The 18,500-nt window shown below is 40.6% G+C and overlaps 1 protein-coding gene across 3 annotated transcripts in view; it reads left to right on the top strand.

Annotated features, from left to right (window-relative positions):
- The window catches only part of klhl32 (kelch-like family member 32), a 50,167-nt gene that overhangs the window by 13,336 nt on the left and 18,331 nt on the right, over positions 1-18,500 (top strand). For all 3 annotated transcript variants that reach the window (XR_007037650.1, XM_047361036.1, XM_047361037.1), the window contains 2 exons: positions 4,346-4,453; positions 9,116-9,214. Coding sequence is in view for 2 of the 3 variants with exons in the window: in XM_047361036.1 (XP_047216992.1) it covers positions 4,346-4,453; positions 9,116-9,214 (207 nt within the window). In the remaining variant the exon portion in view is untranslated. The remainder of the gene's footprint in view (positions 1-4,345; positions 4,454-9,115; positions 9,215-18,500) is intronic.

The raw sequence follows: 18,500 nt of genomic DNA, 5'->3' as shown, positions 1-18,500 counted from the left end.
GTGTCTTGATGCAGGTCACATTTATGGAACATGTTTGTTTTTATTTGTTTATTCTGATTTTTAGCTCTTGTCCCTAGTTGGGTTTTTACATAATTAAATCAGGTAGAAATCCAAGCTAAAACTGCATAATGCTATATACTAAAATAATATACATTTTTAGTACAATGTATTTAAAGTATTAAACAGATTTAAACTACACTCACAGATCAAAAACCAAAATTAAAAAAATAAAGAATAAACATATAAAAACAAACATGTGGCCCTCTATGTATGGGATCTATGTCTAACTGTTTCATCCCTGTAACAATAAAATTCTATGATTATTATTATTATTATTACAGGTTAAAATGCATGAACATCACACTCACCAGTTATTTTCACCTCTCACTGTCCATCATGACAACATCCATTGTCACCAGAAGATAAGAGCTTTTTTATGTGTCATCTTTCACCTCAGAAAAGGTTGTAGAGGACAGAGGGCTTAGACAGAGCTCCCACTGGCAACTGACCTGTATACCTGTATTGTCACAGGAGCAACTTTTATTGTTAATGCTACGGATGATACTATGATTGTGGGATGTTGAAGTCAAAATAATCAATACTGGCTGTGAGTGCTATGGTTATGATTAGTTATGTTATGCTAGGGTTTGTTCTGTTTGAACATGGAGTTCATTTTTGTCAACTTAGTGTTACACTGGCAGTTCCATCAACATGTAGTAGAGTTGAAATTTCAACGGACATCTGTAGAATTTTGCATTCCTTTTTGACTTAATAGTTAAGAGAGTTTTAAAGTGCAAACATGTTGTAATGAAAAAGCACAGTTTGCAAAAATATCTGTAATAGTGTGTGTGTGTGTACTTTTAGGGATTTTACAACCCCGATTCCAATGAAGTTGGGACGTTGTGTAAAACGTAAATAAAAACAGAATACAATGATTTGCAAATCCTGTTCAACCTATATGCAATTGAATACACTACACAGACAAGATATTTAATGTTCAAACTGATAAACTTTATTGTTTTTTGCAAACTCATTTTGAATTTGATGCTTGCAACATGTTATTTGACAGGTGAACAGGTTAACTGGAAACAGGTGAGGGTCATGCTTGCATATAAAAGAAGGATCAGTTGTTCAAAAGCAGGGGTGGGATGACGTTCAACTTTTTGTGACTGACTGTGTGAACAAATTGTCCAACAGTTTACAAAAAACGTTTCTCAACATGCATTTGCAACCAATGTAGGAATTTCATCAGCTACAGTTCCTAATATCATCAAAAGAGAAATCTCTGCAGGCAAACGGCAAAGCTGAAAACCAGCAGTTAATGCCCATGACCTTTGACCCTGCAGAAGGCACTGCATTAAAAACTTAATATTACCACGTGGGCTCAGGAACCCTTCAGAAAACTATTGTCACTTAACATAGTTTACCTGACAATAGAAAGCTATATATTAAAACACCCAGAAACACCACCGGCTTCTCTGGGCCCAAGGTCATCTGAGATGGACTGACGCAAACTGGAAAAGTCTGCTTTGGTCTGACAAGTCCAGATTTCAAATTGTTTTTGGAAATCATGGATGTCTTGTCCTCCTGACCAAAGAAGAGAAGGACTATCTGGATTGTTATCTGGATTGTTGAATAATAGTCCTTAGGGTCTATTATTCACTAGCTTGAAAACTAACAACCTTTCTGTTAAATACCCTTTAGTAGCAAGCACGTGTTCTTACCGGTTAGCTGTTGAGCTAACAAAAGAAGCTGATAGCTTAGCACCAGAATCAAACACATACCTTTAAAATACCAGGGTTAATAAAAGGGTTAAAATGCATAAGTGCAGACGGCATGTTATGTTCAATCTTTTGTGTTTAAAATCACCCTTTAAATAAAGTTTGTCTTAACTTTAAAAACACAAAGACAAAGAACACAAAACTGAACGTGTGCTGCAGATATTCTGCTAGCACCAAGATAGCTGAGTTCAACACAAACAAAACCAAACTTCATAAAATGAAAAACGTTCAGATCATTTAAATCTAAATCCTTCTATTTCTCTTCTCTGCCCAAACCTAACCTCGTATGAACTGTGCTGAGGAAAAGCTGTCCGGGCAACAATGAAGTTTGAAGAGAGCTCTGTGAACAAAGGGTTAGCTTCCAGCTAACCCACGTAGCTGTGGCTGGAAGACGGCTCGTTCTGTCCGCTGACCACACTGCACGTTAACTGCCGTAATGCGGCTACTCGTTTGTCCTCCTCTCATGCAAGGAAAACCGCTTCACTCGGCTTGTAGAGACAGCGTCTCTGCAGGGACTTCTCTGGGACACCGTTTGCTTCTGCAGGCCTCAGAGAGAAATTCAAGCCAAGCGTGTACCTTAATTCCCGTTTTTATGAATGTACTGGGTACACAAACAGTTATTCACTCATATTTAACTTGTGCATATGATCGCATGATCTTATGACACTCTTGGATCCAGTTGAAGAGTTATATCTTTTTTGCCAGCAAAGAGACATCAGAGTGCTGCCTCTTCGATCCCGGTCCTGCAAAGAGGAACAGTGGAAGAGGTCGGCTTGTTGGAGAGGGGGTGCTCTTATTCAGACAGTGGCATCATGGGAAATCTGCTGCTACCCCCCTTTCCTCAGTTGCTGGAAGTCAGTTAAATGCAATTTATTTTGAAAGTTCCAGAAAAGTGTGTACCGGAGTTTTAATGTTGTTTCCACGGCTGGGTCCCAACAGCCTCAACAATTAGTGTCTTCAGTTCCCAAACGCTTATTAAGTGTTGTTAAAAGGAAAGTTGTACCACAGTGGTAAACATGCCTCTGTCCCAGCTTTGTTGGAACATGTTGCAAGCATAAAATTCAAGATAAGTGAATATTTGCAAAAAAAACATTTATCAGTTTGAACATTAAATATCTTGTCTTCCAACATTTTTGACAAACATGCTTGTAAAAAGAGCTTCGGCCCACTAGAAATGACCCAATATCTCTCCCCTGCAGGGGAACAACCTCACTGAAAGCTAATATTTCACTGTAAGTCTTGCGTTATCACAGCAAGCAGACACACATACATTTTGCCAGCAGGTCAGTCTATCCGCAGAGCTGCTCTGTGGCACTGAAATGGGTTTGTATCCCCAAATCACAGGAGCCATCCGTCACCATCAAGGGCTACCTCAACTTCTCTGCCAAGGACAGGCGTGGTGACTTTGCAGGCGATCAGCTCTGCCAGCAGTGTCCAAGCAACCTTTTACTTGTGTGCTTCTATCTGGTCTTTTGTGTTTTTCACTCTTGCACCCACTGACCACAGATCAGCCACCGTCACACCCCAGGTAAAGCCACAGGCCCTCCTGTGCTTAGTGGACCGGGAGATTTTTAATTAGCACAATGGGGGAATCAAACAGGGCATGCTGCACAAGCGTTGGCTAAACCTCACAAGGTTTCGCTCATCTCTTACAATACAGAATGACCATTTATAAGGGATAGGGGCGTGTCTGCATGTCTGTCCGGTTTGAGTTCATGCGTGTTATGAAATTAGATGATTTATTGCTGTTTTTGTGGCAGAAGAGTGTGTAAGGATAACCGAGCAGCAGTGGGGCTTTGGAAGCTTTCAGAGCTGTTAGAGTTGGGGGATTATGATGCACACAGCTAATGTGATTAAAAAGATAGTTAAAAATTGCTAGTTAGCAAGATTGTTTTCCTTATGTGATGAAACTGTAGAAAAAGAAAGTGTCAATGGTAGGAAAAATTAATGGCTATGCTGCCGGATTGAACCCCAGAAGGAAAACATAAATTACAAATTAGTTTGATTTTCCTCTCCATGCTGCCATTCTCTGCTGGTTGGCACTAATCAATGGATCTGTCTCTTCCTTGTGGTGTGACATCAGTCAATAGCTTTGATTAGCGAGCAGCTAGCTGGACTCACGCTCAGCAGTGCCAGATCCTGTGTGGCTGCTTTCATTTCACATGGAGCCCAGCATGCGCCCATGTGCATCTGTGTGGCAGTACAGGAGGATGACAGAGACATGTAAAAAAAAGTACTGATTTGGCTGTTTGTTTGTTTGTGCTGATCTAGACGCCCCAGGCTGGCAAATTGATGCTTGATATATTTTAAATGTAGTGTCTGTCAAGCCTAAACTGTCTATTTATGAAAGCTGCATGAAACACAAAACGAATTTATTTTATTTGTAAATGCTGCAAATCTCCAAATAGATATAAGAATTCGCACGAAACCAAAGGAGCATTAAAGCTTTATGAACTGTACCATCGAGGGCTAAGATTGATGGCTAATGCAAGGTCATGTTTTATGTATTATGACAGAAAATGTCTGATCCGTGATGTAGTTCCATCTTGGCTTTGTCTCATCAGGCCATGTTCAGTCTGTGTATGGTGGAGAGCGAGGCAGATGAAGTAACCCTGCAAGGAGTGACCAGCGTTGGACTGAAGCACGCTTTAGATTTTGCCTACACGGGACAGGTGAGCTGCTACAAGGAAATTACTCTGCACGGCATCTAGAGCTGTAGTTTTCTATGGAGTATCATACATAAAGACAATGCTGTACATGCCCCCTCTGAGAGTAAACCATTAAAAAATAAAAGCATTTTGATCTTTCTTTTTCATTAACAAGTTGTTTAAAACTTGTGACAATGTATGTGGTATCCTAGTAATAATGGCAAATGATGTGTTGACCTTTTTTCAGCAACTATTATTCTGAATTGAACTTAAAAAATTTTCTTCTTGGCTGCTTAACCAGACCTGGTTGCACTAGAATGTAGAACCTCAGCTCCTCAGCAGGCTGTCCACTTATCTAACCATATATATATATATATATATCAGTGGCGATATATATAAGACTGCAAGGGAAGCTCAGCTTCCCCTAAAATGTCCAAAAATAAGTGATCAAATATATACCATTGTGTGTACATGTCATTGACTAAATATGCGCTATAACGCGCTCAACTTTGTTCAGAATCAGCTTCTTATCACTGCACGCCGCGGCTTTCCTCTCACTCATTCCCGCAGCTTCACACTGCTTTAAACAGTGAGTTCAAAAACCATCATACTGTTACCATCCTGTTTGACTCTTGGTATGTTGTTATTTTCTGAAAAGCTGTGTTAGTTTTACTGCAGATGTAATGGAATACAAACAAGATCTTCTTTTGTCTCATTAGTTCAAAGAATATTTCTCATCAGGATAATTTTTTTAAAGTCTTTTTTCAGCTCTAGTTGCCTTTATTTTTCAAAGTGTTTTTGACAGTAATCAGACATGAAATGGTGTGGAAAGAGTGGGGTAAGGGAGCGCAGAGAGCATCAACGGGACGGGATTCAATCCTGCGACAGTCTGCGTCGAGGACTGAGGCCTCCATATATGGGTCGCGCACTTAACCCCCTACGCTACCAGCGCCGCGCCCAGGATTTTTTAAGAAAATGGAAGACAGGCTTTTGCGTAGTATTTGATCAGTGCAGGTTTCAACTTGGAACTCTCCCAATTCAATTTTCGCCCACTCTATCACTTATTGTTGTCTTATCAACGCTTAGCTGAACTTAACTTTAGTAAGTGATGTCTGAAGTGTTTAAACACTGTGTTGTTCTTGGTTCTTTTGTGACCTCCTGGATGAGTCGTCGATGTATTTCCAGTAATTCTGGTTCAGCTGTCCGCTCCTGGGAAGGTTTAGCACTGTTCCATGTTTTCTCCATTTGTGGATTGTGGCTCTCACTCTGGTTCGCTGGATTCCCAAACCCTTTGTTTCTCATCTGTTTTTGAATTTCTATCAATCAGGGCATGATGTGTTTCTTTTTGACATTTTGTTTAGCCTACTTCTTGCTGTGAGACAGGTTCTATTCCAGGGATTTTTTGACAAGGCAGTAATCAGGCCTGGGTGTGGCTAGTAAAACTGAACCAAAAAACTCATTATTATTCAGAGCTAACTGATGATTTAACAACTGAAAACTGGATCTTGTTATAACTCAGGTTTTCTGAGTCTGAAATTAAAAGTGGTTTGAAGAAAATGTGACAAAAAACAAAAACAGGAAATCTCTAGGGGGTCAACACTGTTTCATAGTTAGTTCATCAGTTGACTAAATCAGCGTTCTATCATAAAGTGGTACACACACAGCTCCTGGGTTTGGGTTTTACATATTGAATAGATAGAGACAGTTAAATGTCATGAATTTAAATCTGAGATGCATTTAATTAAATCTCTGACCAAGTAAAGATCATATTATTGTGTATTAAAGTCTGGTATGTGCTCCTGGAACTCAAACTGGGTTGTACTTCATTTTTACCATGAGCAGACGAAGCCATACACCCGGGAAAGAAATTAGGATTTAAAATTTGTAGTTGTTGACCAGCATGTCACATCAATAATTCAAAACACGGGTTTTGCAGATTATCATTTTAATCTCAGCACCATAAGCTCCTAGAGGAGGATTTATAAGCCATGCAAAACTGTAGAAGGTCTGTCCATCCTTCGTAAGCGGCAGCTAAAATACAGAACACTTGTTGGACACAAAGAAGAGATGCATATAAATGTACATTTCGGAAAGAATACAACATTAGATTTTCATGGTGAATCTTCAAGACCATTTTTATGAGAAACATTACTACTGGTCCTTTCCTTCTTTTCCCTTTAGCTGGAACGTTTGTCATTGTTTTTCCTGACCCTCTCTTTGTGACTGTGACTGGGGCTCCAGCAACCAGCACTGTGGCATATTTTGTATCCTGAAAAGGCGTGAACTTGTTAAATACTCCTAATTTTATTTCCACACAAAAATGAGCAATGAGTGGGCCAGTAAGTAGGTCATCTGCAGGCTTGCAAGCCACCCCGTTTTGGTTGGCTCTGCTCCTATCAGTGTAAAGGAGATGATGGTAGATGAGATGAGGGCAACATATCCCCATGCTGTAAATAAGGACCTACTAAAAATCCTTAAGCTACATCTCATAGACCAGCAGAGTGAGTGTGCAGACGAGCCGTCACAGGATGCCGACATTTTAAATTGTCTCAGAAATCCTTACTAGATAGGAATACAGTATATTCTGCCCTTGTTTTATGTTCTTCTCCAGGTGAAAAATTGCAACCAGTGAGTACAATGCATGTCAGATTCCACAAGAGCTCCACAGACTCCCACACTAAAGTAGGCACAATGTTATAAAACTGACTTCTGCTGTGTGAGGCTGAAGTGCTCTAACCATAATGGGCCACTGGAGTGAGGAGGGGGACAGCAGGATATGAAGAAAATTCACTTACAGTCACTGGACTCATTATCCCAGATCGCCATCACTGCAGCCCCCTGACAGGACACTGATTGAATCAAAGACATTTTAGGATTTTATGTTCCTGACAGGGGCAATAGTACAGTTGGTAGCGCTATTGCCTTGCAGCAAGAAGGTCCCGGGTTTGAATCTGGGCCTAGTCATTCTTCAGGTCATGTCTTTGCTCATGTCTCTTCACACCTGCCCTACATTTCTTCTGTTTAGGCCCACCTAGTCCTTGGTTGACTAATCACCTCCCAAGTTTTTATAGATCCTTCCTTTTCCAAGCCAGGCTGTTTCTGTTGTCCAGCCTACTATTCTCCCGTACTTCCTGAGTTTTTCCCCTCTGTGTTTTAGTTTTTGTAAGTTTTCCGTTTGTTTTTGTTTTTTTGCTTTAACTTTGCTTGCCTTGCTGCATTATGGTCCTCACTATAAACAGCATGATGGTATTTAGCTTCATTCATCGTCTCATCATGATGCTGCCAGCGCCATCTGTGGTGATGGTGTGTTCAGTGTTGTAAGGTGTTTTCTGTCTCACCTATTTTTTTGCATTTAGGTTAAAAGTACAGTTCTAGTTTCATCTGACCAGAGCTCTTTCTTCCAAGTGTTTGCTGTGTCCCCTACATGTGACAAACCCCAAAAAGGACTTCTCATGGCTTTCTTCTTTTCACTTTTCAATAAAGGCCAGGTTTGTGGCGTGCAACTAATAATTGTCCTGTCGACATTCTCCAACCAGCTAGGCATCACTGCTGCTTTCTCCTGAAAGGAAGCATTGAGTGTCATGTTTCTGATGAATAGCCTACCTGAGTCTCAAGCTGGGCTTCCTAAATCAGGAGTTTTCAGAAGGATTTTGATTGTGACTGGTGGTTAGAGCATTTCCGTTCTGTCTCTGAATCAGCGAATAGACCGCCGTAAGTGAAGCATATAACCTCCTATTATTGCCTTCTTGTCTGAATATGTTAATCTTATGAAGCTCATAGATGGTGTGTGTGGTTAACTGGCCTGCAGCCCAGGCCTGCCAGGAAGCCAAGCTGTGATGAATGGAAATGTGCAGATGCAGCTAATTGCAGGCAGAGGGAAATAATACAGTTATGAGAAAAGCTTTGTGGGATTTCTTTCCCCCTCTAGGTATAAATATATCCACAGAAAATATCTTACCACTTCAACTAAGTCTTTTATTAAATTTGTGTGGTTTAAGTAAACATTAAAATGGTTAATTAATGTGTTTTTGTGCTATATCAAGCAAAACCTCATCAGTTAAAACCCAGTTGAAACTATTTTACACATCACTGATAATAACTGGACAAAATCCACTGGAGGAAGGTAAAACATTTGTTCTTGTCTGCTTTAGAATGAATAAATGATGAGCAGGATTCAGGACAAACATGATAGCCATGAGCACTGCTAAATAATGCTTAGCTACTGTCTCAGCAACATTAAAAAACAACTGAGACAAAACGATGAAGTCATTTTTCTCACTTTCACACAGTTATGGTGCTTTGTAGGGTGGCGATGCTGAATGGATTATTAAAGATTTCTTCCTGCTTTTGGAAAATCATTCAGAGTAGATTTGTCCACTGTGTGACAAGTGACATGTTTAGCTACTGGGTTATTATTCTAACTATTGTTGGATCTGGCTCTGCTCTTAGCATCTTATGAGAATGAATCAGTTCATTCAAAACTCACACAGGAAGCCAAGTCAGTATTAGTTTAGTGTTCAGTTAAGAATAATTTTTTATCATGACTTGACATTATGAATAAATAATAAAATTGTGTAAAAATAACCAACAACAAAAGCTGCTACAAGGTTTTACACTGAAAACTATTTTAGGCTCAGCTGCAGTAAACCTGAAAAGCTAATGACCTTTCTATTTTTTTTGGGTCAGATTCTACTGGAGCCGGCTATCATCCAGGACGTCCTGTCTGCAGGCAGTCACCTTCAGCTGCTGGAGCTCCTCAGCCTCTGCTCAAGCTACCTCATCCAGGTACACACACATATAAACACACACACCCCTCATTAGGATTTTCATTTACTGACCCCAGCGCTGAACCTAACCTTGCATATTAATAGCTCATGCATAACCGCACCCTCAACCTGAGCTCAGTTCACTTTGTTTGTCCTAAACCGTTAACATGGAGCACACAAATGACACCCTTCCTGATGACGGCTGGGATTTGGTGCCATGAGGACCACTAATTTGCTTCCGCCTCTCTGCCTGCTCAGACGTTTTCTCCTAATCTCCCTGCTTGCTTGCATTCTTTTACTCCTAACTTTTTATCTCTAAGCCAAAAGTACGGAAATATTCGACTAAAACAACTTCTCACCAGCAACTCCCAAGGATTATTATTATTATTATTTTTATTTTTTTTCTGAAGGATTTTGATGTTTTTATAATCGAACTCAAAAGCAGGACAAGTTGACGCCAGCTAATCAGCAGAAAATGCCTCCCTTCACCACAGAGGACTTCGACAAACTTTTACAGAAATTGGCTGTTTTGGAGATGAAAATCCATTGACTAGAAGTGAATGTGGAGGTGAATATGGGATACAACGATGATTCAACTTTGCCTGTGATCCCAAACAGTGACAGGCAGCTCAACAACTCAGCCGGCAATCAGAACACTGAGAATAAAACCTACCGGCAGACCCCCCTGCCATGTTTAGGCACATGCCCAAAAAAATCAAGGTGGACGACTCACTGGAAGATCTCAGCAATTAAATAAATTAGAATGGCCAGAATTACAGAGAAATGCCCCCGTTTCCTCTGGGAAAAGGAGACTTCGACAGCGAGCTGCTGTCATAACAACTGATAGGAGGGAGACAGCTGGAAATAAACAGATTTGCTCCACTACAGAATGAAAACCAGGAAAATGATCCATCTTCTGAGAACAACCTTCATTCTAAAACAGTCTTCTCCTAAATTGCCAGAGAAAAAGCGCCCCACCGGACCAAGAACCCTAATAGTGGGCAACACAGCTGTGGATGGGATTAAAAACTTCTGCAACAAGAAAAACACAGAAGTTATGATTGGTACCAGTAACGTGGTGTCCGATATCTCAGAGAATATTCTGGAAATCACAGAAAAGCGCCCGTCTCTAGAAAACCTTATTATACACTGTGGAGCTGTGGATGAAAAAATCAGAAGGACTGAAGGAGGATTTGGATTTCACTCGTCTTCTGAATATTGTTGGAGGTCTCAATATCAAGGTGTTTCTCAGTGGACCCTTTGCACCGATTTTCTGTGGAGATGAGGTTTTTTCCAGACTTCTGATGATTAATAAGTGATTGAAAAAAACATGTGCCGCCACACCTGTGAACTTCATCGACAACTTTAATATTTTTTGGGAAAAAAGACAACTCTTCAAGCAAGATGGTTTCTGTTTGAACAAGCCGGGAGCCAGACGTCTCACATCTAATCTCTTCTATTCAGTAAATAATCCGCCAGCAGCTTCGACCTTCAGCAGAGAACATGGAGTATCAACAACAATGATAACACTCCAGCAGAAACAATCAGCCAGTTGGCTGAGAAAGAGAGGTCATCACAAAAGGTCTGCCCGTCGAAATCCACAGGAGAAGTGGACCCTCCCATTATACCCCCATCCCCCCAAACCCAGACCGACACCCCCGGTTAACCCCCCTGACCCCAGACCCCTACCCAGACCGCACAGAACTCTCCCATCTCCCCACTGAGCCCGTTTTTTGCTCTACTGGATTCTGATAACATGAAAGGAGCTCTTAAAATCGGGACCCAAATGGCTCTGACATCTTCTCCATTCAACAACCCCATGGCCGAGGCCCTGCTACTGAACCAACATCTTCCAAATGCCGCAGACCTCCACCACCCCCGAATCTATCTTCTCCTAATCAGGACCTTCAAATCACTTCTCTGTGATACAGTCTGGGCCCCAGTGGTAACTCTATCAGAAATGTCCTGGAAACACTTGGGCCCCTAATAGGAGATAGTTGTAAAATCTCTGTGCTTATACGTGACAGAAAGAACAAAGCCAAAATGATAAGAGACAGTAATAAACAATAAACGAAAGCCATAAACTGTCAGGTACAACCAGACACAGAGTTAATATCAGCAACTAAGTCATATAAATTGGCGTTATTAAACATTAGATCTCTGTCAGGAAAATTATTTTTAATCAATGACTTCATTACTGACCACGATCTTGATGTTATGTTTTTAACAGAAACATGGTTACATGAATTTATTAAAGCTCCCATTCTGATAGAGTCAAAGCCTCTGAACTACAATTTTCGTTGTGAGAGCAGACAGCAAAGAAAAGGTGGAGGGCGGCCACTTTGTTTAAAGATTTATTGGAGTGTAAAAAAGTATTTCTGGGCAAATTTGACTCTTTTGAATATTTGGCTCTCCAGGTAAAGAGCCCAGTCCGAATCATGTTCTTGAATATTTACAGGCCTCCTGAGTCCAAAACAAACTTTTTCAGTGATTTTAATGAGCTTTTATCTCTGATTTGTGTTTATTATGACTGTTTAATTATTGTGGGAGACTTCAACATTCACATGGAGAATCCTGAAGACAGAAGTACAATAGATCTATGTGACACTCTTAGAACTCTTGGTTTGACTCAACATGTTAAACAGCAAACGCACAAACAGGGACATATTTTGGACTTGATCATCACTAAGGGTCTAAACATTTCCAAGGTGTCTGTAACTGATGTTGCTCTATCTGACCACTTTTCTGTTATTTTTGAAAGCGTCATCTGCAATGACTCAGTTTGCCAAAGAGACATGATAAGAAAACGCATCTTTAAGGACAGTGCTGCTGAAACCTTTAACCAGATTTACTCTTCTACTTCCACTTTGCCCTGTAACACTGTAGATGAGCTGGTAGAAAACTTTCATTCTAAAATCTCGGACATCATTGATTCAATTGCTCCAATTAAAGTGAAAGTTGTTTCTGGGAGGAAAATGTCTACGTGGAGAAGTGCTCCACCAGTCATAAGTGAAAAAAAGGAGTGTCAAAAAGCTGAACGCAGGTGGCAAAAGACTGGACTCCAGGTTCACTTTAATATCTACAAAGAGAGACTATACAGATATAACCTACAACTGAAAAATGCAAGGGAATCTTTCTTTTCTGAGATCATCAGAAAAAACATTAATAATGCTCGTGCATTATTTGCCACGGTCGACAGGCTAACAAACCCTCCTGTAACTGTAGCATCTGAACTCCACTCTACCAGGGCCTGCAATGAATTTGCTCAATTCTTTACTGAAAAAACCCAAAAGATCAGAGTGGCAGTCAGCACATCCACATCAACTCCAGTACCAATGTTGTCTCCAACTAGAACTGATTTTGACAAAATTTCCCACTTTCACCAAATAAACTACAAAATCTTAGAAGAAATCGTACACCAGCTAAGCTCTTCTTCCTGCTGTCTCAATCTTTTACCCACATATTTCCTTAAGAAATCTTTGCCTTTAATAACATCTGATTTAACACAAACAATAAACACGTCCCTTTTGTCAGGTGTTTTCCCCCAGGCCCTGAAAACAGCAATTATCAAACCTCTATTGAAAAAGAACAACTTGGACAAGCTGCTACTACAGAACTACAGGCCTATATCAAACCTCCCCTTCATCAGTAAGATTATTGAAAAAGTTGTGTTTCAACAGTTAAACAACTTCCTAACAACGACCAACTGCTTCGATGTCTTCCAGTCAGACTTCCTGCTCACCACAGTACAGAGACTGCTCTTGTCAAGGTGTTCAATGACATCCGTATAAATACAGACTGTGGAAGAACCACAGTGCTGGTATTATTGGACCTTAGTGCAGCATTCGACACTGTTGATCACTCTATTTTATTAGAGCGCCTGGAAAACTGGGTCAGCCTTTCTGGAACAGCACACGATTGGTTTAAGTCCTACTTGAAGGACAGGGACTTTTTTGTGTCCGTAGGTAACTTTACATCAGAGACCACAAAAATCACATGTGGCGTTCCCCAAGGGTCCATCTTAGGGCCCCTCCTATTCAGAATCAGAATCAGAATGAGCTTTATTGCCAAGTTCGTGCATACAAACAAGGAATTTGACTCAGTACACTTTGCTCTTTTGTTTTGTTTTTGCATTACAGAATATACAGGTCCTTCTCAAAATATTAGCATATTGTGATAAAGTTCATTATTTTCCATAATGTAATGATGAAAATTTAACATTAATATATTTTAGATTCATTGCACACTAACTGAAAGATTTCAAGTCTTTTATTGTCTTAATACGGATGATTGTGGCATACAGCTCATGAAAACCCAAAATTCCTATCTCACAAAATTAGCATATTATTAAAAGGGTCTCTAAATGAGCTATGAACCTAATCATCTGAATCAACGAGTTAATTCTAAACACCTGCAAAAGATTCCTGAGGCCTTTAAAACTCCCAGCCTGGTTCATCACTCAAAACCCCAATCATGGGTAAGACTGCCGACCTGACTGCTGTCCAGAAGGCCACTATTGACACCCTCAAGCAAGAGGGTAAGACACAGAAAGAAATTTCTGAACGAATAGGCTGTTCCCAGAGTGCTGTATCAAGGCACCTCAGTGGGAAGTCTGTGGGAAGGAAAAAGTGTGGCAGAAAACGCTGCACAACGAGAAGAGGTGACCGGACCCTGAGGAAGATTGTGGAGAAGGGCCGATTCCAGACCTTGGGGGACCTGCGGAAGCAATGGACTGAGTGTGGAGTAGAAACATCCAGAGCCACCGTGCACAGGAGTGTGCAGGAAATGGGCTACAGGTGCCGCATTCCCCAGGTCAAGTCTCCTTTGAACCAGAAACAGCGGCAGAAGCGCCTGACCTGGGCTACAGAGAAGCAGCACTGGACTGTTGCTCAGTGGTCCAAAGTACTTTTTTCGGATGAAAGCAAATTCTGCATGTCGTTGTGAAATCAAGGTGCCAGAGTCTGGAGGAAGACTGGGGAGAAGGAAATGCCAAAATGCCAGAAGTCCAGTGTCAAGTACCCACAGTCAGTGATGGTCTGGGGTGCCGTGTCAGCTGCTGGTGTTGGTCCACTGTGTTTTATCAAGGGCAGGGTCAATGCAGCTAGCTATCAGGAGATTTTGGAGCACTTCATGCTTCCATCTGCTGAAAAGCTTTATGGAGATGAAGATTTCATTTTTCAGCATGACCTGGCACCTGCTCACAGTGCCAAAACCACTGGTAAATGGTTTACTGACCATGGTATCACTGTGCTCAATTGGCCTGCCAACTCTCCTGACCTGAACCCCATAGAGAATCTGTGGGATATTATGAAGAGAACGTTGAGAGACTCAAGACCCAACACTCTGGATGAGCTAAAGGCCACTATCGAAGCATCCTGGGCCTCCATAAGACCTCAGCAGTGCCACAGGCTGATTGCCTCCATGCCACGCCGCATTGAAGCAGTCATTTCTGCAAAAGGATTCCCGACCAAGTATTGAGTGCATAACTGTACATGATTATTTGAAGGTTGACGTTTTTTGTATTAAAAACACTTTTCTTTTATTGGTCGGATGAAATATGCAAATTTTGAGAGATAGGAATTTTGGGTTTTCATGAGCTGTATGCCAAAATCATCCGTATTAAGACAATAAAAGACCTGAAATATTTCAGTTAGTGTGCAATGAATCTAAAATATATGAATGTTAAATTTTCATCATGACATTATGGAAAATAATGAACTTTATCACAATATGCTAATATTTTGAGAAGGACCTGTACAAATTTACAATTTACAATGTACAATATACACTTATCTAACAGAAAAGGTGCATTTGCAACATCTGTATGCTGTTGTTCTGTACTCTATTGAATGTTCATCAGAGAAACAGCCTGGGAGAAGAAACTGTCTCTGTGGCGGCTGGTTTTAGTAAACAGTGCTCTGTAGCGGCGGCCTGAAGGTAAAACTCTAAACAGTTTATGTGCAGGGTGTGTGGGGTCTGCAGAGATTTTGGCAGCTCTTTTCTTGACCCTAGACCTGTATAAGTCCTGGATGGAGGGAAGGTCAGCCCTGATTATTCTCTCTACAGTCCTGATTATTTGTTGCAGTCTGGACCTGTCCTGTTTTGTGGATGAGCCAAACCACACTGAGATGGATGAAGACAGGACAGACTGAATGATGGCAGTGTAGAAGATGACCAGCAGCTCCTGTGGAAGGTTGAACTTCTTGAGTTGCCTCAGGAAGTACAGTCTCTGCTGGGCCTTCTTTCGAACAGTGTCTATGTGTGAAGACCATCTCAGGTCCTCAGAGATGGTGGTTCCTAAGAACCTGAAGTGGTCCACGGCCGATACAGTGTTGTTGAGGATGGTGAGGGGGGTGAATGGGGGTGGTGTTCTCCGAAAGTCCACCACCATTTCCACAGTCTTGAGTGGGTTCAGTTCAAGGTAGTTCTGACCGCACCAGTGTACCAGCCGATCCACCTGCTGTCTGTATGCAGACTCATCACCGTCCTGGATCAGTCCAATGACAGTGGTGTCGTCTGCAAACTTAAGGAGTTTCACGGACGAGTCCGATGAGGTGCAGTCATTTGTGTACAGGGAGAAGAGGAGTGGGGATAGAACACACCCCTGGGGGGCACCAGTACTTATTGAACTGGATCGGGAGAAGATGCTCAATATCTACATGCCCCCCCTAACTCAGATTTTAATAAACAACAACGTAAGTTATCATAACTATGCAGACGACACACAGCTATATGTTACCATGTCACCAGGTGACTATGAACCCATTCAAGTGCTGGGTAAATGCTTAGAAGAAATCAATGCATGGATGGGCCTAAATTTTCTTCAGCTGAATCAAAACAAAACTGAAGTAATAATCTTTGGACCAAAGGAAGAGCGTTTAAAATTTATCACACAGCTTCAGTTAATACAGCTAGAAACCACCAGTCAGGCTAGAAACCTGGGTGTAGTGATGGACTCAGACCTGAACCTTCAGAGGCACATAAAGACATTAACAAGGTCAGCCTTCTATCACCTAAAGAACATCTCCAGGATTGAAGGACTAATGTCTCAGCAGGACCTTGAAAAACTAATTCATGCGTTCATATTTAGTAGAATTGATTACTGCAACGGTGTCTTCACAGGTCCAATTTTCCTTTCATTTTCTTATCCATCATTCTATTCTCTTTATTTTATTTAACTTTTTTAAATTACCTCTGTTGTTTGATTTTATCATTTGATTTGTTTTTCTGTGTCTGTATCTGTGTTTATTTTCTTTGTGATTATATTGTAATTGTATGAACAGCGCTTTGAGTGTCTCGTTGCTGAGAAGCGCTATATAAATAAACTTACCTTACCTGACCTGACCTGATCTGACCTGACCTGACCTGACCTGACACCTTACCTTACCTTACCTTACACCTTACCTTACCTTACCTACCTTACCTTACACCTTACCAAACCTTACACCTTACCTTACCTTACACCTTACCTTACCTTACACCTTACCTTACCTTACCTTACCTTACCTTACGTATCTTACCTTACCTTACACCTTACCATACCTTACACCTTACCATACCTTACACCTTACCTTACCTTACCTAATCCTGAATAAATCCTTGTGGTGGCAATGACAAGAACCCAATACGTCATGTGCAACTCTCTTCAAGCCTGGACTGTAAACATTACAGTACAATTTAAATTGCAGATTCACTCGGTTCCCATTTGAATATTAAATGCTAAATGTATCCAGTCTGTTTTATTTTATTTTTGCAGTAATTAGGTATTACAAAAACTTAACCCTGTTAATAAAACATTTACTTGGATTTTCTGTTTATTACAAGTTTTGCACCTTTATGGCTTTGTTATCCTAAGTATCATATTTAATGAAGACTAATAAAAATACCCGTTTCATATAGAACTGTCCTGCTATTTCATTAAATATATTTCTGGTAATATTAATTTTGTTTTTAGAATTTCTTTATTACTTTTTTCAAAATCAGAAGTTTACACCAAGATTCGTATTCATTTAAACATTTTTGGAAGGCCTGGATGATGTCCTAATTTTTTAGGGTTCTGAAGTAATTGGTGCATATATTTATGGGACCAGCCTGAACACACTGCATCCTTGTGTGACATCATAGAAAAATCCAGCTATTGGGAAGAGAATTGTGGATCTGCACAAGTCTGGTTTTTTCTTGGGTACAATTATAACCAAATACTGTATAGACACCATGGGGTCATCCAACCATCATACTGTTCAGGAAGGAACTGGGTTCTGTGTCCTTGAGATCAACATATGTATGTGTTTCAGGACAAATTAACACAGTAAAGATGTTGGTTGAAGATGCCATTATCCACAGTGAAATACTGACATGGGCTGAACGGCCAATCGGTAAGAAAGAAGCCATTACTCCAAAAATAAAATATAAAGACCTATTAGCAAATCCACACAGGGAATAAGATCCTAATTTAGAAGACATGTCCCATGGCCCTATGAAACTAACACTTTAACAATGTTAAATGTTAGGGTCCTAATGACCACCGCTACCTTTGGATGAAATGGTAAATGGACAGAATTTATATAGCACATTGAGTGCTATATAAATGCTGACCACTCAAACTGCTGCTTTACACTAGTCTCATTCCTCCAATCACAATGAACATTCATATACGGATTCGCAGATCGTTAGGCAACTTGGGGTTACATGGGGTTACATCGAGGTGGTGAGAGGAATCAAACCCTCAACTTTCAGATTGGATGGACAACGACCTTATTGATACTAATACAATTGTTACAAAGTGGCTTAATGACAACAGACCCTCACAAAGCCCTGGTCTCATTCCAATTGGGAATTTGAGCCTACAAACCTGACTCAGTTCTGACCTGAGGGTTGGGACAAAATTCCAGCAAACTTCTGTGAGAAACTTGTGGATGGATCCCCAAAATGTTTCACACAAGTCATAATGTTTAAAAGGTAATTCTACCAAAAACTAAGAACATGTGTGTAAACGTCTTCTGGAGTTTAGCAAATGGGAAACAATTTGGTAATCCTGCATGTTAATGCTACTGTGTTTCCAAGTATACACACTGCATTGATCTTATTGACTAAATGCAAGTATTTAATTGGGACTTCATATCAGCAAATTTATAATCTTAATTGCATTGGATCGGTATCTGGAACAAAAAGAATCCTGATTGGGACATCCCCACATTTTCAACAAAAGGTCTGAGTCTTGATGTTCTCAGGAAATTGGGGATCAAACACACATGTCATAACAAAAGCCAGTTCACTGACCTTTTAGTTTGTGGCCAATTACTGTT

Source organism: Girardinichthys multiradiatus, chromosome 3 (assembly GCF_021462225.1).
Source record: "Girardinichthys multiradiatus isolate DD_20200921_A chromosome 3, DD_fGirMul_XY1, whole genome shotgun sequence".
NCBI lineage: Eukaryota > Metazoa > Chordata > Actinopteri > Cyprinodontiformes > Goodeidae > Girardinichthys > Girardinichthys multiradiatus.
This window is presented reverse-complemented; position numbering and strand designations above follow the sequence as displayed.